The 20672-nt window shown below is 41.1% G+C and overlaps 1 protein-coding gene across 3 annotated transcripts in view; it reads right to left on the minus strand.

Annotated features, from left to right (window-relative positions):
- Window positions 1-13801, minus strand: part of LOC139382327 (alpha-2-macroglobulin-like) — a 563422-nt gene extending 549621 nt beyond the window's left edge. The window contains exons 1-13 of one of the 3 annotated variants that reach the window (XR_011628628.1): window positions 13312-13527; window positions 12560-12740; window positions 12076-12232; window positions 11402-11454; window positions 10442-10462; window positions 9964-10129; window positions 9761-9845; window positions 8309-8459; window positions 8058-8178; window positions 6057-6166; window positions 5740-5910; window positions 5259-5492; window positions 4978-5044 (exon numbers count right to left, since the gene is read on the minus strand). Coding sequence is in view for 2 of the 3 variants with exons in the window: in XM_071126260.1 (XP_070982361.1) it covers window positions 4978-5044; window positions 5259-5492; window positions 5740-5910; window positions 6057-6166; window positions 8058-8178; window positions 8309-8459; window positions 9761-9845; window positions 9964-10129; window positions 10442-10462; window positions 11402-11454; window positions 12076-12232; window positions 12560-12740; window positions 13312-13397 (1603 nt within the window). In the remaining variant the exon portion in view is untranslated. Of the gene's footprint in view, window positions 1-4977; window positions 5045-5258; window positions 5493-5739; window positions 5911-6056; window positions 6167-8057; window positions 8179-8308; window positions 8460-9760; window positions 9846-9963; window positions 10130-10441; window positions 10463-11401; window positions 11455-12075; window positions 12233-12559; window positions 12741-13311 lie in introns of all 3 variants that reach the window. The other 2 variants (XM_071126260.1, XM_071126261.1) reach the window with 2 other exon arrangements.
- Between the last annotated feature and the right edge of the window lie 6871 nt (window positions 13802-20672).

A 20672-nucleotide genomic window follows, 5' to 3' on the forward strand; every position in this document is an offset into this window, starting at 1 on the left:
AAGGATTTTGATATGGTTAGCATTTGTTTTGACTTTGTTTGATTATTAGGAGGTTTTTTAAATAGTATTAAATTTAACAGGAATATAGGACATCTGTGATGATTTAGGATTATTGTTAGGATTAAGGAAATGTAAGGACTTTAGAGATTGCCACTCATTGACATGTTTTTCTAAAATCAATGATTTTAGATAAAGTCAAACAGTTAGAAGCTTAGTGGTATTTGAGAGATATGAGAGAAAAGGGTTACGGTTTAAATTGGTAAATATTTATATTTAAGACAATATATAAGTAGCACAGATACTTCTTAAAGTAGATAAGAAACTTGACAGAGAATTGGTACAGGATTGACATGAATGGACGCCCAAGGGAGAATTGGACATGTGGAAAATTAAAGGGGCTCCTACATGATGATGTCAGACATAAGGATAATTTACTAATCTTACCTAAGTCATTGTTTAAGAGTAGGCAAGGTTGTTACCTGGGCAGAGCCAGGTAACAAAGGGGGGATGGGTAAATTGTGTTCTAGGATAGGATGTGACCTACGGGATAATTAACTGATAAAAAAATAAAAAAAATTAGCTAACAAGTAGGTATAGAAGTTAAAGATATAATCAGATAGAACAAATGAGAAACTGTTTGTTAACCAAACCTGTATGTCCAAGATTTTATGCACTACAGGTGAAGTCACTCAATCCAGTCCCTGAGGCCTGTTGGGGGGACCATACCGAGGACTCCTGGTGACAGCTAGCAGAAAGAACTACCCGGATTCATATCACACTGCGGGAGGGTAAGACACCTTGACACTGTCGAACAATAACAGAGTTCGAGAGGAGAACTGGAATTAACAGAATTCTGGGGGCCATCTCTCGAATGAAAAATACCTTACCTGTCCTTTCCTCACTGTTCTTGTTCATAGAAGTGAAAATGTGTCTGACTCTTGCTAATGATGTGTTTTCTAGAAGAGGGTGGGGCTTTATAGGTGAGCTGTCCATCCTAAGCTGTATGGTTGGAGACCGTATTCCTACACCATGAACCCGAGAAGGCCAGAGGGTAATATTGACATAGTTAAACAAGGAGAAATTAGTATTAACCAAGCATAAGAGATCACTTGATCTGGATAAACAGGAAGTGAGAGTAGGATAGGGAGGGATGTCTCAGTGGAGTTCTATGTAGACCAAGTGGTGTCTCTGACTCCTTGGCAGTTCAGGACTAAGAGTAGCTATTATGGAAGACATCTATGCAAGTCTCTGTGTAGTTCATGGAAACATGTTATAGCTCACATCATGTGAGAAGGCTACATAAATCTACATACCCAGCATGGAAGGAGATGGAGTGTAGTGAAAGTAAGGGTTTCAGTTGATAACCTAGTGCATTCCAGGTAGAAAAAGTTAGAGCAGCTGATTGCTCTATAGTCCGCAGAATACAAGCAGAGTCCCTGACAAAGCAGATACTGACTGTGGAGTGGTCCAGAGCCAAGAGCCGGTGTGGATAGTTCAGAAATTGAATTATTCACCTAAGGTAAAGCTATTCATGGAAGCAGGAAAGCCAGATAATAAGTTGTATGGATTTGCACTATTTATATCCACATGTTCCTCTGAAATCTGAGCTTCCTCCTTTCACAGAGGCAACGGGAGACTGTTTATTGTTTGATTCAGTATAGCACTCCTGAGAAATATGTGGGGTAAAACCAGTACTGCAATAGGACAGCTAATGTTACTTCTGATGCGACCAATGAGTGATTTGGCAGTCTGGTTGAGATCTGGGGATTTCACTAAGATAAGGAGGCCCAGGGCTCACATCTGTTGATTGTGTGGGAGAATGACATGATGGCCGAGTATTACTGGCTAATTGAACAGAGGTATGTGTACTGGTACATTTGAGAATGCCTTTCACACTCATTCAACACCATGACATGAATAGAATAGTCTTGGATGTTTGCTGGCTGAAGAGGGTGGGAGTGTATAGGTAATTTGACTCCGGGATATACAGTTAGGATGGATCAGTGACCAAGGCCTTGTCTGGTTTACACACCCTAGTTCACAAGAAGGAAATAAACTCAGGGGTGGATACTTCTCTGACTAATTGGGTTGACAGTGTGTTTGGAAGATGGAAAAATGTTATGATTACTGTGTTATGGGCTACCTTCACCTGTGTGACTGTGTTAGTTTTGTACAGACGTGGTTGATTGCGTGTATGAAAGTTATCATTTCCAGGACTCTGGAGAAATCGATGACACTTCAGATGGTGATATATGGACCAATCCTAAGCTCTGTCCAGTGGAATACAAAATACATGGCTTGGACGTAATAGAAGAATCCGGATCCTTTCACTCGCGAGGAGACCATATTTGATGTTTAGGGAGGTTAGGTTGTAGCTTGTTTCAATATTAGACTGTTTTTTTTATGAAGATTGTAACGAAAATCCTGATAAGAAGAGTTATCATTCTGATGTAGGCCTAAGAAACAGTCATGGCGAATGCAAGTAGTGGGTTATGTTTAGGTGATGTTTTGATGACAAGAAATATTTCTAATAAAAATAGAAATAGGCTTTTTAATATTACAATATAGCTACATGTGTAATTGGATGTATAATATTTAATGAAAGGGTGGATATGTTAAGGGAATTTTTATCAATGATGACTAATTATGTATACATTTCAACCAGGCCTGACGAATCAGAATACTATTATGTTACTGCATATGTACTAATCAGAATACTATTATGTTACTGTATATGTACTAATCAGAATACTATTATGTTACTGTATATGTATGAATTTTCTTTTTAATCTTAGTTCTGAATATATTGTGTGCAAATAATCAAGAATGAGAACAATGACGGTCTGTTCCTTGGTAGAAATGAATTAATTATATCTCCAGACTGACTAGAATGCTTATCTACACTGGCTGACCTTGGCTCTAGGCGAGGAGGGAAGGCTTGAGAACTATAGAGCCTTTCTACCAGTGTCAAGAAGAGACGGAACATTTAGAAAACGCTGACGTCATTTTCAGTTTATAACCTGTGGTAAAATGTGTAAGGAGCAGTACTCTCGTGAATAAAGGCTGCTATTTGACTTTAAGACCGGGCTCTGTCTATTTCTATAAAATAAGGATCATACAAATTCTTATGAATTGACAGAGTGTTTAATTTTAATTGGGAATTAAAACCGAGGAATTCAATTCCTTCAATAACCGATTAAAACACCAGGGGCATATAAAACGTTGGGTATGCACAAAATATGCCCCTAAACATGCATGCCCAGTTTTCACTCAAAAGTTGAAGTGGGAATGTGCCTGTCCTCCTGTAAACTTCAGACCATGCGTACGCACAGTTTCTAGTGGTTGAAGTACTGCATTGCAAGATGGCAAAAGTAGCCTCGTGCAGGAATATATGACTCTTATTCATAACAAAAAACAGGTAGCTAAATATAATAATACTACTAATAATAATAATTTTCCCTTAGCGAGAAGAGCGAAAATCGATGTATTTTATCTTTGCGTTCTGAAAGATGCCTATTTCTAATGATTAATTTCATTACCATGATCATTGCAGTATAAATCCTCACCTTTTCTGGCTGTGATGGTTTCATAGGCTACCCACGAAATAGCCTATAGGCCTAGGATGGGCTACTTGAATTTCTCAAACATAATACAATAATCATGCAGAATAAATTCCTCACATTTTCTGGCCATAATGAGTTCATATTCCCGAAGTAGCCACACAAGAAATTACCATGTGCATCGCACATGTAATTGGGCTTATTAGATAGGCTATTATACTGTAATTTCACGTTTTTTAACTTTCGCATTGGACAGGGAGCGAAGTTTATACCATACAGTATTTAACAGGTGAACAGCAGTTGATTGTTTGTATTGAAGTGTGTAGGCTACCACTAAGTAGGCCTACTGTTTTCATTTTAGACAATGTTTCAGAATTCGTGAGCAGTGCAGCATATTTATGTTTAGGGAAAAAATTATGCAAAACATTATTGCATTCAAACGATATTTTTTTAATTTAACCTTTATTTAACTAGGTATGCCAGTTGAGAACAAGTTCTCATTTACAACTGCGACCTGTGATCTGTCTAGAGGTCCACAACAATTTTCAATTGGTTTTGTCTTTCAGAAATGGCCTGGTAGATTACAGCAAATGTCACTGCAAAATAAATAATTCTGGCAACACCTCCAAAGACATTTGATCAAGTTCAACATTTCTATTTCCTGTAGCTACTGTCTTGGCCTAATTCCAATACCTTAAAAGATGAACGATGAGCGTTTTCTAAGAGGAGTTATAATGCTCGTTGATGCGCGCAGTTTTATAACAGGTCTGATGTATAATCAGAAACATGCTTATGTATGGCATGCACCAAGTTTATGTATCTCAATATTTGTGTGTGTATGTGCAGTCTTTTCAGAAATGGTGCACGCAGATATTTAGTGTTAAATTTACGCAACGGTTATGAATGAGGCCCCTGGTTTTCTGTACAATCATTCAAATTATTAGTATTTATAAATACCTTATTCGGTGATGCAAACATGTAAACACCTTAATGGTGTTCCAGCAGTGTATTTGATCTGCTCATTTGCTAGCACCAGCCGAGCGATCTGCCTTCTTTAGCGCAAGGGAAGTGAGTTTGAATGTATGTGTTTTCTAAGTCGTTTTCACATACACACTATAAATGTCCGAACTCAGAATCAAATATGCTTCCCAAAAATAGCATGGTGGCTGTGGTAAAAAGTTTATTTTAAACTTGGCTGAACGTTTATTTATCAGTAGCCTGATTTCAGACTTCCATGTTAACAGGATTATTAGGGAAAGTGTTCTTCTTGCAAAGCATGTAAACGTTTTAATCTAAGTGTTATATTAATCTGTCTAGCCACAATAATCGCATTATTGTGCGTATGTAACCTTACACACTGTCATTGTCATCAAGCACCTCTCAGTAGGTCCATAATTACTTAATAAATCATCCTCACCAGGACTCCCCTGCTGTACAGTAACCTTCATATGTCCATGCTGAAGTATCGCCCCTCTGGATAAGGCCTGGAGGAGGGAAAAACAGTTTTCCCATCAAGTCAGGAATAAGGAGATGATGAGGAGTATTGGTGTTGTATAGGGACATCCTTCCTTCAAAGGTGAGAGGCTGGAACTATGTCTGAAATGGCCCTGTTCAAAATAGTGCACTATGGAATAGGGTGCCATTTCGGATGCACCCTGGGTTTGCAGCTTGTCACAACTTGTTTCTGGTTCTACTCACCAGGTAGATGACATCCACGGAGCCCTTTGGGACGGTCTCCCCTACGATAGCATACTGGATGGTGATTGACACTTCCTCCCCACATGCCAGTGGTTTCTCCGTCTTCTGAATAGCCAGAGAGCTGGATGTTTTACTGTGAGGGGCTGTGGGCTGGATCAGTGAGAGTACGTGGTGCCCCCTGTTGAAATAGGGGACCCTGTATCTAGTGTCCTCCACTTCTGGTGTGTTGCTAACCTGGAAAGCAACAGAGGGACGAGAGAGTATAACGAAAGGCCCAATCCCAAATCGACCCTTAGAGCTCCACCTCACCCTCTGATAGGATAGGTGGAAGTTTCACCATATTGCTTATTATACCAATGGAATCTTCTCAGATCTCCACAAGAGCATGATAGACCTCAGGGTGTAGGGTCAATGGGGTGATTTGGGATGGAGCATAAAGAGTCTCAGAATCTTTCAAACCCTTAGAAGGAATCATACTTACTATGAGGTTAATATCCTCTTTGGGCATAGTGGTTGTGTTGAGGGAGAAACTGGCAACACCATGGCTGTCCGTGGTTAGGTTCTGGAGACGATGTGAGGACCAGCCTTTCTTCTCCAACAGGTAGACTAACATGTCAGAGATAGGTGTGTTGTTGAAGTGAACAACGTTTATCTGAGGAAAAAAGGAGTAATGTCATGCTACATCTGTTTGTCACTGTTACATACCATTAGTAGTTAAGTAAACAGGAATGTCAAAGAACAAATGGCATCCACAATTCAACAAAGTTCAAGGAACAATAACACTGGATCTGGACTTACCTTGCCCTCGATAATTGATCCATGCTCATAGATTTTGGGTGTGTCGACAAACGTGAGTTTTCCAATCACATAGGAGAGCGCTATGTGTTTTTTCTCTGACCGTGTAATACCTGTTAAAGGAAAACAAATGAGAATAGGATGGTTTATTTAATAAGAATACATGCCACCATGATGCACAATGACCGTTCACAATGCAGAAGTCAATTGCAGTGCAGTTTACACAATATTTTAAAACATGATTAAAAACATATATACAGTGGGGCAAAAAATTATTTAGTCAGCCACCAATTGTGCAAGTTCTCCCACTTAAAAAGATGAGAGGCCTGTAATTTATCATAGGTACACTTCAACTATGACAGACAAAATGAGAAGAAAAAAAATCCAGAAAATCACATTGTAGGATTTTTTATGAATTTATTTGCAAATTATGGTGGAAAATAAGTATTGTCAATAACAAACGTTTCTCAATACTTTGTTATATATCCTTTTATGGCAATGACAGAGGTCAAACGTTTTCTGTAAGTCTTCACAAGGTTTTCACACACTGTTGCTGGTATTTTGGCCCATTCCTCCATGCAGATCTCCTCTAGAGCAGTGATGTTTTGGGGCTGTTGCTGAGCAACATGGACTTTCAACTCTCTCCAAAGATTTTCTATGGGGTTGGTGGCTAGGCCACTCCAGGACCTTGAAATGCTTCTTACGAAGCCACTCCTTCATTGCCCGGGCGGTGTGTTTGGGATCATTGTCATGCTGAAAGACCCAGCCACGTTTAATCTTCAATACCCTTGCTGATGGAAGGAGGTTTTCACTCAAAATCTCACGATACATGGCCCCATTCATTCTTTCCTTTACACGGATCAGTCGTCCTGGTCCCTTTGCAGAAAAACAGCCCCAAAGCATAATGTTTCCACCCCCATGCTTCACAGTAGGTATGGTGTTCTTTGGATGCAACTCAGCATTCTTTGTCCTCCAAACACGACGAGTTGAGTTTTTACCAAAAATATATATTTTGGTTTCATCTGACCATATGACATTCTCCCAATCTTCTTCTGGATCATCCAAATGCTCTCTAGCAAACTTCAGACGGGCCTGGACATGTACTGGCTTAAGCAGGGGGACACATCTGGCACTGCAGGATTTGAGTACCTGGCAGCGTAGTGTGTTACTGATGGTAGGCTTTGTTACTTTGGTCCCAGCTCTCTGCAGGTCATTCACTAGGTCCCCCCGTGTGCTTCTGAGATTTTTGCTCACCGTTCTTGTGATCATTTTGACCCCACGGGGTGAGATCTTGCGTCGAGCCCCAGATCAAGGGAGATTATCAGTGGTCTTGTATGTCTCCCATTTCCTAATAATTGCTCCCACAGTTGATTTCTTCAAACCAAGCTGCTTACCTATTGCAGATTCAGTCTTCCCAGCCTGGTGCAGGTCTACAATTTTGTTTCTGGTGTCCTTTGACAGCTCTTTGGTCTTGGTCATAGTGGAGTTTGGAGTGTGACTGTTTGAGGTTGTGGACAGGTGTCTTTTATACTGATAACAAGTTCAAACAGGTGCCATTAATACAGGTAACGAGTGGAGGACAGAGGAGCCTCTTAAAGAAGAGGTACACAGGTCTGTGAGAGCCAGAAATCTTGTTTGTTTGTAGGTGACCAAATACTTATTTTCCACCGTAATTTGCAAATAAATTCATAAAAAATCCTACAATGTGATTTCTGGAATTTTTTTTCTCATTTTGTCTGTCATAGTTGAAGTGTACCTATGATGAAAATTACAGGCCTCTCTCATCTTTTTAAGTATGAGAACTTGCACAATTGGTGGCTGACTAAATACTTTTTTGCCCCACTGTATATAACATTATGGTGTAGCACCGAAGGTCAAAGGTCAAATTAAACATATTGACATCATGCCTTTCACTCTCAATTCAAAAAATGTGTTTTCATGTGATTGCAGGCAAATGTTGTCATCACTTTTCCCAACTCCAAATTCTTGTGATAAATGACTTGCCTGTCCCCTCCTCCTCTACTTTTGCATTAAAACTAAACCTGTCTATGAGCATTTTCTCTCCACCATTCTTTGTGAAAATGGACATGTTGAAGACATGAGAAGCACAGCCAGTTTGGTCCATCTGGGAAAAGCAAGCAAAACCACAGACATTAAGAACTGATTTAAATACATTTAACCACATCACATTCAAATGTAATATGTTGGTAAAAACAATTATACTGATGATAGTTTCTTCAGGAAAGCATACAGACCTCTATTGACTCTTTGTGGCAGGGGGCTGTATAATCAGGAACTTCTCGATGAGTTTCCTCATCAATTCTCATTGATATGAATACATCGTTCCTTAAAGGTCGGCACAACTCTAAGTCTGCTTTTCCAGGTACAGGCTGTCCATACGTGTATCTGATTTTATTTCATAATGAAAAGCATCAAAAACAACATAGATTTCCTACTTAGAGAGACATAGTATATTATAAACCTCATATGAGACATTACAAAGGCTCATACATGCTGCTTACAACAATTTAAAATGCATTATACCTGCAGGCTTTCTTTAAGTCAAGTACTTTCAACATTGTCAATGCATCTAGACCTGTATTGATAAAGCCTCTCAGTGTATGAGTGTTGATCTAGGATCAGTGTAATCGTTTGTGTCACATGTATAGGGGGAGACCTGATCCTAGATCAGCAATCCTACTCTGAGATGCTTTATTACTAAAGGCCCAGCTGTTCATGTAAATGCCACTGTCTCAAACTTTTAAATTATTAGAAGCAATTTATAACTTTGAGCAGTAGTAGCATTGTAGGTCTTCATTTAGTTTTTGTCATTAGCACAGATCTGGGTTCAAATACATGCATATTTATAGTTTATTTTTTAAATATGATCCCCTTTTCTCCAGAATTTCGTGGTATCCAATTGTTAGTAGTTACTATCTTGTCTCATCGCTACAACTCCCGTAAGGGCTCGGGAGAGACGAAGGCCGAAAGTCATGCTTCCTCTGAAACACAATCCAACCAAGCCGCACTGCTTCTTAACACAGCGCACATCCAACCAGGAAGCCAGCCACACCAATGTGTCGGAGGAAACACTGTGCACCTGGCAGCCTTGGTTAGCGCGCACTGCGCCCGGCCCGCCAGCCACAGGAGTGCGATGAGACAAGGATATCCCTACTGGCCAAACCCTCCCTAACTGCAGTGCAGTGCTCTAGACCACCCGAGAGGCCCAAATACATGCATATTTAAGTATTTGTGTCCAAATACACTATTTCAAATACCCCTAGGACCAAACAGACATGGGTTGAAATGTATGGAGTATTAAAATATTTGTATTTCCAAATACATTCCAATACTGAATTACTTTTATTCAACTAGGCAAGTCAGTTAAGAACAAATTGTTATTTACAATGATTGCCTGCCCTGACCAATTGAGCTCCACGTTATGGGACCAATCACAGGGAGATGTGATGCAATCTGGATTTGAACCAGGTGCAGCAGTGACACCTCTTGCACTGACATGCAATGGCTTAGACCACTGCACCACTCGGTAAATACTTATTTTGAGATGTATGCAAAAGTAATTCAAATAATTAAATTAGTATTTGACTCAAAGTCTGCATTTGCGCAATGCGATTAATTAGACAGTGACATGAGTGGAGTTACACATAACAACAGTGTATTGCAAAACGGCGATAGTGTAGACTCACGTTGCACACACTTCTAATTTATACTCCTCTTGAACAATGCTGATCTCATCGGTGAGGTTCATTTTGATCTCAAACTTTGGCAAAACTAGATATAATAGAACAGCAGTTAACTCATGAATGTTCCTGGATAGTGATTTAATGATTCAACTGCCATATCCATAATATTACCGAGCATGAAAGGTAAATAAAGAAGCTCAACTTACCATATTTTTCTACCTTGAAGTTATGGTATATTTTGTTATCACCAATCCACACTACAATAGCATATAATCCTACGGGTGCTTCAGAGTTCAGGGGGTGTGAAAGCTGCAGAATGTTGCCGCTAGATGATATATTGACCCACTGTCCAATCCTGTTCTGACGAATATCCTGTTTATTCATAGAACAAGGGACACATTTAGCAGGGCACAAGACTGTGGAACGTTCAGATACAAACATGTTATGTAAGCCAAACATGCCTGTCTGACATGTAGAATAAGGAGTCACGTCAGTTCTATTCATGACATTTCTTTCTGAATGTTCTGAAGTTTGCTTACTGAAGGTGGCCCAGATGTGTTCACATATAGCTGATATGGAGACTTCTGGTAACTGCCATGTGGAAATGAATGATGACCTACCTAGCTGGTGGAGTCATCGTCTTATCATGTTGTAGTATTTTTGACAGACTAATAAGGGTCTTACCTCAAGTTCCACAACATTGTACTGTGAAGGGCAAAGACAAGTTATTGGTTAATGTTTTATGAATAACTAAAATTCCCCCAAAATGAACTGAGGAACAAAGCTGTATGCAACTATAGGAATTAGGCAGGTGCTTGGATTTGTCTCCTCAACTAAATATCACAAGTAGTATTTGCACTGGGACTTTAAAATAAATTCAGTAGATTAATTCAATCTCAGGAAAAAAATCCCATACATTCCAATCTGACCTACAGTAAATTAATTGAAAATCCCATGTCCTGTGGTGAATGTTTGAGGACCCTAAAATACACACACGCAGGTTTATTTAGAGAACCTCTGCAGAACCTTTGCACTGAGTGCTATGGGTCTCAAATGTTTGTGTAGCCTTATCAAACAAACATGGCCTAAAGATTTGGATTTTGCCCCATAGTTGTTCAAAACATTTCCCATTTCCAAAGTCTTATTGTTCATGGAGTACTAACGAGATGTGTATAACATGTTGTGGCTAGCTGATTACTGAATTAAAATAATCATTTACAGTATATTGTCCATCATAAGCCTTGTCCCTGTCCATAAGGCAGGAGCCTATGTCCTGTTTCTGTAGAGTGAAGGAGCCTGGACAGGATGCTAGTCTATTGCTGGGCATTAACCTCAATCCATCTCCTTAATGTTCAGTGCCAAGTAGAGAGGCATCTGATCCCGTTCTTTGGTAAGGCTTGACACCCTAAATCTTCCATTCTCAAGGAGGACACTAACCACAAGGCCGTAGAGTTGAGTTGGTTGGACAATATCATACATAGTGTTACATGATACCTGATTGCTACATCTATCAGCCAGTAATGTGAAACAATCCTTGAGATTCTTCTGTATTTGTCATTTTTTTTTAAGTAGTTGAGATACTGATCCAAATGAAGATGAAATAGATGTCATTGTTTTCAATATTCAATCATTTTCAAGACTCACCAGCTGATTGACAGGGCTAAAATTGGTATCCAAGGTGATCACTCTAAACTGCACTGTAAAAAGACAATGAAAAGACAAAGACAAGCACTCAATGAGAAATTTAGAAGCATAATTTAGCTAAATTTCCCAGATTCTCCAGAAATCCCTGTTGAAGGATTCCCAGATTCCAGGAATCTTTCAACCAGGATTTCTGTAAAACCTGGGATTTTTGTGAAAGTTACCAGAATTTTGTAAGACAAACTTTTGACAGCTACTCTGGATAGTATTTTACACTGTTGGTACTAAGGCCCCAATTCAATCAATTGCAGTTACTGAGTTTGCTGAAAATATTTACACTGTCAATATAAGTTGACTGAGAACACATTCTCATTTACCGCAACGACCTGGGGAATAGTTACAGGGGAGAGTAGGAGTGATGAATGAGCCAATTGGAATCAACGGATAATGTCCAGGAGAAGAACAGTTTGTAACATGTGATATGTTGGCTCAAATGCCTGTGTACATATTCTGAGTGAACCCACAGCGGATTTGTTCTTGATCTGCACCTGATGGTGCTGTTTCAAGTGTCTCTGGGATGACAGAGCAAACCATCATAGAAACATGCTCCCACCTAATTGTCCTGTTTCTTAGCAAGGAGACTAATTGTGTAGGTCACTGGCTCTGTGTAAAATTACCTGTTTCTCCTGGGTTGTAGATGGGTTTATCCGTTTGGATGAATGTCATCGGACTGTAGGGTTTGATCATGACCTTTCTCTCCTCTGTCGATAGAAAAGTTTCACCTCGAACCTCCACCTTAAAGTTTTGCACTTGGTCACTCTCCACCTTAGGGGCCTGTCAGTGAGACAATGAACCAATGACATATGATCCAGTGTGGCTTAGTTGGTAAGAACGTGCTGCAACAATGTCAAGGTTGTGAAGATTCAATCACTTCTCCTTTCATCAGTGTGTTTTAAAAATGCTTTTTCTTCAGTAGTTAATGTCATCTTTTTTATGTCAAATTTTAGCTTGAATCCCAGAAAAGTTTTGGTAGGCCACCACATTGATATTTCCCATCAAATAAGATAGCATTGCACTAAAATGAAGAGATGCATCACAAAGCTGAGAAGTACTGTGTACTCTTATTGGAATGGTTCTGGATGTCGACCAGTGCTGGCTGACCTGAAACTGGAAGCAGCGGTGAAACTCTTGGTCAGAACTCTCTTGGAGAAGAATTTTGCTCTGCTCATCAACAATCAGAGATATGGTCATGACCAGGGTCTCGTTGGGCTGCAGAAGACTGGCACAAAGCTTGGCCTCTGAGCCTGCCTGGATCACTGCAGGAATGGCTACCATGTAAACCCTAGAGAGAACATATGCATGCAAACATACAGGAAAATCAGTACAAAATGAGAGTGCACCTCTAAACAAGAAACTACAGATGTAGGATCTTAATTTCACAAGTATTGTTATAGCAAAATAATCCTGCAGCAACACGATTTGAATGTCATGTCCATAATGTTGCTTGATATGTGATTCCGCAATTATCTGGACAAAAGTAGAGAGGTTGCATGAAAAGTGCAATGCACTAACACATAATATGTGTTAGTGCAGGTTTTCAATTAATTTATGTCAAACACAATGCTCGTCTGCATTTCCTGCGGCGCCATGCAAGTAAAATGTGTGTACAGAGTACATGTAACAACACAATAAACACCTTTATTTTGTCCTCCAAAGAGGGGGGGCGGGCCAAAAAAATAATAATAATTAAGATAAAAAAATAAAGATTCCTTTTTAAAAAGCCTATACGTATAGGTGAAATACACAGAACAAATATCTGCAGAAAGGGTAGATGAAAAACAGTTCTAAATTTGCTCAGGACGAGACGCCACATCTGATTACTAAAGTCTAACTGACTGTGCAGATTTACTTACGGTCTTGGAGTTTCTTGACAGGAACAAAGCCAGTGAAAGCAGGCAAAGAATATCCATCTCCAAACATGAAGCCCAGAAGGAACCATGACTCAATGAGAGAAATAAAAAACACCAAGTCAGCCTATGTCCCAGTATTCCTACTGACAAGACTTCCCTACTGCACTGTGTAGAGTACAAGCAGGGGAACTGGTGTAGCCAGGTTGAATGATTGAAGTTAAAGCCTTGTGAATGTTTGACCAATTTGTGTCAACAACAGTGATTTTCAGTGATTGGCAGATTCTCTGGCATGGAGACTACACATGCACCATCAATATACTTACAGTACAGTGCAGGACATTGGCTTGCACTATGACCTGATTACATCTCAATAGTTTGCATGCAATGCCTGTTTTTTACTTTGTCCATATTAAAAATATATATATATATTTAACTTGGCAAGTCAGTTGAGAACATCTTATTTACAATGATGGCCTACCAGGGAACAGTGGTTTAACTGCCTTGTTCAGGGGAAGAATGACAGATTTGTACCTTATCAGCTCGGGGATTCAACCCTGCTACCTTTCGGTTACTGACCCAACGCTCTATCCACTAGGCTACCTGCCGCCCCTTTATAATATACAGTGGGTTCAAAAATGATTGGATCTCTTGATAAAGATGAGCAAAATAGACTATAAATAAAAATAATATAAATAAATATTACAAACATTGAGCTACAGTGGCAAGAAAAAGTATGTGAACCCTTTGGAATTACCTGGATTTCTGCATAAATTGGTCATAAAATTTGATCTGATCTTCATCTAAGTCACAACACTAGACAGACAGTCTTTTTAAACTAACAACACACAAACAACTATACGTTTTCATGTCTTTATTGAACACACCGTGTAAAAATTCACAGTTTAGGGTGGGAAAAGTATGTGAATCCTTGGATTTAAAAACTGGTTGACCCTCCTTTGGCAGCAATAAACTCAACCAGACGTTTTCTGTAGTTGCAGATCAGACCTGCACAACGGTCAGGAGAAATGTTGGACGATCCATCTTTACAAAACTGTTTCAGTTCAGCAGTATTCTTAGGATGTCTGGTGTGAACTGCTCTCGAGGTCATGCCACAGCATTTTAAATCGGGTTGAGGTCAGGACTCTGACTGGGCCACTCCTGAAGGTGTATTTTCTTCTGTTGAAACCATTCTGTTGATGATTTACTTCTGTGTTTTGGGTCGTTGTCCTGTTGCATCACCCAACTTCTGTTTAGCTTCAATTGGCGGACAGATAGCCTTAAATTCTCCTGCAAAATGTCTTGATAAACTTGGGAATTCATTTTTCCGTCGATGATAGCAAGCTGTCCAGACTCTGAGGCAGCAAAGCAGCCCCAAACCATGATGCTCCCTCCACCATACTTTACAGTTGGGATGAGGTTTTGATGTTGGAGCGCAGTGTCTTTTTTCTCCACACATAGTGTTGTGTGTTCCTTCCAAGCAACACCACTGTAGTTTCATCTGTCCACAGAATATTTTGCCAGAAGCACAGTTGAACATCCAGGTGCTCTTTTGCAAAATTCAGACGTGCAGCAATGGTTTTTTTTGGAAAGCAGTGGCTTCTTACGTGGTGTCCTCCCATGAACACCATTCTTGTATAGTATTTTACGTATCGTAGACTCGTCAACTGAGATGTTAGCATGTTCCAAAGATTTCTGCACGTTTTTAGCTGACACTCTAGGATTCTTCTTAACCTCATTGAGCATTCTACCCTTTGCTCTTGCAGTCATCTTTGCAGAACAGCCACTCCTAGGGAGAGTAGCAACAGTGCTGAACTTTCTCCATTTATAGACAATTTGTCTTACCGTGGACTGATGAACATCAAGGCTTTTAGAGATCATTTTGTAACCCTTTCCAGCTTTATGCAAGTCAACAATTCTTCTGGGATCTCTTTTGTTCGAGGCGTGGTTCACATCAGGCAATGCTTCTTGTGAATAGAAAACTCACATTTTGTGAGTATTTTTTTATAGCACAGGGCAGCTCTAACCAACATCTCCAATCTCTTCTCATTGACAGGACTCACATACTTTTTCCAACCTACACTGTGAACGTTTAAATGATGTACTCAATATAGACAAGAAAAATACAATAATTTGTGTGTTATTAGTTTAAGCACACTGTGTTTGTCTACTGTTGTGACTAAGATGAAGATCAGATCAAATTGTATGACTAATTTATGCAGAAATCCAGGTCATTCCAAAGGGTTCACATACTTTTTCTCGCAACTGTATATGGTAAGCATTTTTTTTTAAACAATTATATTATACTAATACAATTGTTCAGAGAAATATATTTTGTTTAACAAGTAATACCAATCATCTCAAAAAGATAAGGGTAAAAAGGATTGGATTCCCTGTTTTCAATAATCCAGCACCCTCGCCTTATGAGATTGGAGAACACATTGGGAGGTATCTTAGACCATTCCTCCATACAGAATGTTTCCAGATTCTTGATATCCTTCATCTGTGCTTATGGACTTTCCTTATCAATTGAAACCACAGATTGATTTCTGGAGACTGAGATGGCCATTGCAAAATGTAGATTTTGTGGTCAATTAACCCTTTTTGGGGGATTTTGATTTGTACTTGGGGATATTGTCTTGCTGGAAGATTCACTTGAGGTTGTACCATGCGAGTTCATATGTGTACCAGTATAGTGTACCTTTTTACTTTTTTTACCTCAGGGAACAACACTGTACCCAGAGCCGACTCTACAAGGTGGCAAAGCCGGGCATGGACCCCCCAGATAGAATTTGTGCCCCCCCAGTTTTCCTTCCCCATGAACATAACAAATGTTATATGAATCACAGTACACCTGATGACCTGTTGGACTTTGTTACATCTGCTCCTGCCACGCCCTCTACTTCTCATCCGGTGTCTCCCTAACTTCTGTAGGGTAGGGGGCACTATTTTCATCCTGTGTCTCCCCTAGTGCTCTCTCCCTTTCTCTCTCTGTGTGGGTGTATGTGATTGCCACTTCCACGCTGCCAGACCGTAGCCTCTGCTCAGTCAGTCTGCGGTTCAAGCCGTTTGTTCCTGCATAGATCATGTTATCCTCTTGTGCCTGTTTCCCTAGCCTGATGCTGCTTTTCTCTCCACTACAGTTCCGTCTGCTCTGACTCTGGTCCCTGTCTCCAGTCCCTCGTCTCGTCAGTCCAGCTTCCCTGCCCCCACTCTACTGCTTCCTTGAATTCTGCTCCAGACCTGCTCCCCTTGCCCCAGCCTCAGTTCCTGGTTCCCTGCTACCCGCCCGAGCTTCCCCTGGCCTGCAACCGTATCTTACGGCAAAAAAAGAGCTTCTGGATATCAGGACAGCGATCACTCACCTCGGATTAGACAAAGATTTTTTCTTCAACAAGCAGGAAGCACAGGACATTCTCCAAACATCTGACATGGCCAACATCCCCGTTATTTGCAAGAGGAGGAGACGCAGGTATAGAGGACACAGAGTGGGAAAGCTGCCGTTACCGTCAATATTACTCGCCAACGTGCAATCATTGGACAATAAATTAGACGAGGTACGATCACGAATGTCCTACCAACGGGACATCATAAACTGTAATATCCTATGTTTCACGGAATCGTGGCTGAATGACGACATGGATATTCAAGTAGCGGGATATACGCTGCACCGGCAAGATAGAACAGCACACTCCGTAAGATGGGAGGGGTGGCGGTTTGTGCATATTTGTAAACAACAGCTGGTGCACAAAATCTAAGGAAGTCTCTAGATGTTGCTTGCCTGAAGTAGAGTATATTGTGATAAATTGCAGGCCACACTACCTGCCTAGAAAGTTTTCAGCTACACTTTTCGTGGCTGTTTATTTACCACCACAGACAGATGCTGGCACTAAGACCGCACTCAGCCAGCTGTATAAGGAAATAAGCAAACAGGAAACCACTCACCCAGAGGAGGCGCTCCTAGTAGCCGGAGACTTTAATGCAGGGTAACTTAAATCGGTTCTACCAAATTTCTATCAACATGTTAAATGTGCAATCAGAGGGAAAACAATTCTAGATCACCTGTACTCCACAAACAGAGACACGTACAAAGCTCTCCCTCGCCCTCCATTTGGTAAATCCGACCACAAATATATCCTCCTGATTCCTGCTTACAAGCTAAACTTAAAGCAGGAAGCACCAGTGACTCGGTCAATAAAAAAGTGGTCAGATGAAGCAGATGCTAAACTACAGGACTGTTTTGCTTTCACAGACTGGAACATGTTCCGGGATTATTCCGATGGCATTGAGGAGTAGACCACATCAGTCACTGGCTTTATCAATAAGTGCATCGAGGACGTTGTCCCCACAGTGACTGTAAGTGCATACCCCGACCAGAAGCCATGGATTACAGGCAACATTCACACTGAGCTAAAGGGTAGAGCTGCCGCTTTCAAGGTACGGGACTCTAACCTGGAAGCTTACAGGCAAAGCGTCAATACAGGGCTAAGATTGAATCATACTACACCAGCTCCGACGCTCGTTTTATGAGGCAGGGCTTGCAAACTATTACAGACTATAAAGGGAAGCACAGCCATGAGCTGCCCAGTGACACGACCCTAACAGAACAGCTAAATCACTTCTATGCTCACTTCGAGGCAAGCAACACTGAGGCATGCATGAGAGCATCAGCTGTTCTGGACGACTGTGTGATCACGCTCTCTGTAGCCGACGTGAGTAAGACCTTTAAACAGGTCAACATACACAAGGCTGTGGGGCCAGACAGATTACCAGGATGTGTGTTCCGGGCATGTGCTGACTGGCAGGTGTCTTCACTGACATTTTCAACATGTCCCTGATTGAGTCTGTAAAACCAACATGTTTCAAGCAGACCACCATAGTCCCTGTGCCCAAGAACACAAAGGCAACCTGCCTAAATGACTACAGACCCGTAGCACTCACGTCCGTAGCCATGAAGTGCTTTGAAAGGCTGGTAATGGCTCACATCAACACCATTATCCCAGAAACCATAGACCCATAGACCCAAACAGATCCACAGATGATGCAATCTCGATTGCACTCCTCACTGCCCTTTCCCACCTGGACAAAAGGAACACTTATATGAGAATGCTATTCATTGACTACAGCTCAGCGTTCAACATCATAGTACCCTCAAAGCTCATCACTAATCTAAGGATCCTGGGACTAAACACCTCCCTCTGCAACTGGATCCTGGACTTCCTGACAGGCCGCCCCCAGCTGGTGAGGTTAGGTAGCAACACATCTGCCATGCTGATCCTCAACACTGGAGCTCCCCAGGGGTGCGTGCTCAGTCCCCTACTGTACTCCCTGTTCACCCACAACTGCATGGCCAGGCACGACTCCAACACCATCATTAAGTTTGCAGACGACACAACAGATGTAGGCCTGATCAACGACGAGACAGCCTATAGGGAGGAGGTCAGAGACCTGGCCGTGTGGTGCCAGGACAACAACCTTTCCCTCAACGTGATCACGACAAAGGAGATGATTGTGGACTACAGGAAAAAGAGGACCAAGCACGCCCCCATTCTCATCGACGGGGCTGCAGTGGAGCAGGTTGAGAGCTTCAGGTTCCTTTGTGTCCACACCACCAACAAACTAACATGATCCAAGCACACCAAGACAGTCGTGAAGAGTGCACGACAAAACCTATTCCGCCTCAGGAGACTGAAAATATTTGGCATGGGTCTTCAGATCCTCAAAAGGTTCTTCAGCTGCACCATCGAGAGCATCCTGACTGGTTGAATCACTGCCGGGTATGGCAACTGCTCGGCCTCTGACCATAAGGCACTACAGGGGGTAGTGCGTACGGCCCAGTACATCACTGGGGTCAAGCTTCCTGCCATCCAGGACCTCTATAGCAGGCGGTATCAGAGGAAAGCCCTAAAAATTGTCAAAGACTCCAGCCACCCTAGTCATAGATTGTTCTCTCTGCTACCGCACGGCAAACGGTACCGGAGCGCAAAGTCTAGGTCCAAAAGGCTTCTAAACAGCTTCTACCCCCAAGCCATAAGACTCCTGAACATCTAGTCAAATGGCCATCCAGACTATTTACAGTGCCCCCCCCCCCTCACACACACCCTCTTTACACCACTGCTACTCTCTGTTGTCTTCTGTGCATAGTCACTTTAATAACTCTACCTACATGTACATACTACCTCAAATAACCGGTGCCCCCACACATTGACTCTGTAACGGTACCCCCCTGTACATAGTCTCGCTATTGTTATTACACTGCTGCTCTTTAATTACTTGTTACTTTTAGCTCTTATTCTTATCTGTATTTTTTTAAACTGCATTGTTGGTTAAGGGCGCGTAAGTAAGCATTTCACTGTAAGGTAAGGTGTAAGGTTGTATTTGGCGCATGTGATTAATAGCATTTGATTTGATTTGAACTAGACAAAAACATCAAGAGGACCATGACACAACGTTCTAAGAACGTCCTAAAAACAGTCTTGGGAACGTCCCTGGAACAAACCTGGAACAGCAAAAAACTTGGACCATGACTGTTTAAATTGAATTAATGTAAATTATGCATTTTAAAGTAAAGTATTCTCATTGATGTGATCACGTGAATTTAATGGGTTTTTTTCGTAACGGAACCACAGATCAAGCAACATTATGGACTAAACGGTCAAATCCTGTTGCTACAGGATAATTTTTCTATGACAATACTGGTCAAATTAAGATCCTACATTACATCTGTAGTTTCTTGTTTAGAGGTGCCCTATCATTTTGTACAGATTTTCCTGTGTGTGTATGGTCTCTGTAGTGTTTACATGGTAGCCATTCTTGCAGTGATCCAGGCAGGCTCAGAGGCCAAGCTTTGTGCCAGTCTTCTGCAGCCCAATGAGACCCTGGTCATGACCATATCTCTGATTGGTGATGAGCAGAGCAAAATTCTTCTCCAAGAGGGTTCTGACCAAGAGTTTCACCGCTGCTTCCAGTTTCAGGTCAGCCAGCACTGGTCGACATCCAGAACCATTCCAATAAGAGTATACAGTACTTCTTAGCTTTGTGATGCATCTCTTAATTTTAGTGCAATGCTATCTTATTTGATGGGAAATATCAATGTGGTGGCCTACCAAAACTTTTCTGGGATTCAAGCTGAAATTTGACATAAAAAAGATGACATTAACTACTGAAGAAAAATCATTTTTAAAACACACTGATGAAAGGAGAAGTGATTGAATCTTCACAACCTTGACATTGTTGCAGCACGTTCTTACCAACTAAGCCACACTGGATCATATGTCATTGGTTCATTGTCTCACTGACAGGCCCCTCAGGTGGAGAGTGACCAAGTGCAAAACTTTAAGGTGGAGGTTCGAGGTGAAACGTTTCTA

Source organism: Oncorhynchus clarkii, chromosome 24 (genome assembly GCF_045791955.1).
Source record: "Oncorhynchus clarkii lewisi isolate Uvic-CL-2024 chromosome 24, UVic_Ocla_1.0, whole genome shotgun sequence".
Lineage (NCBI taxonomy): Eukaryota > Metazoa > Chordata > Actinopteri > Salmoniformes > Salmonidae > Oncorhynchus > Oncorhynchus clarkii.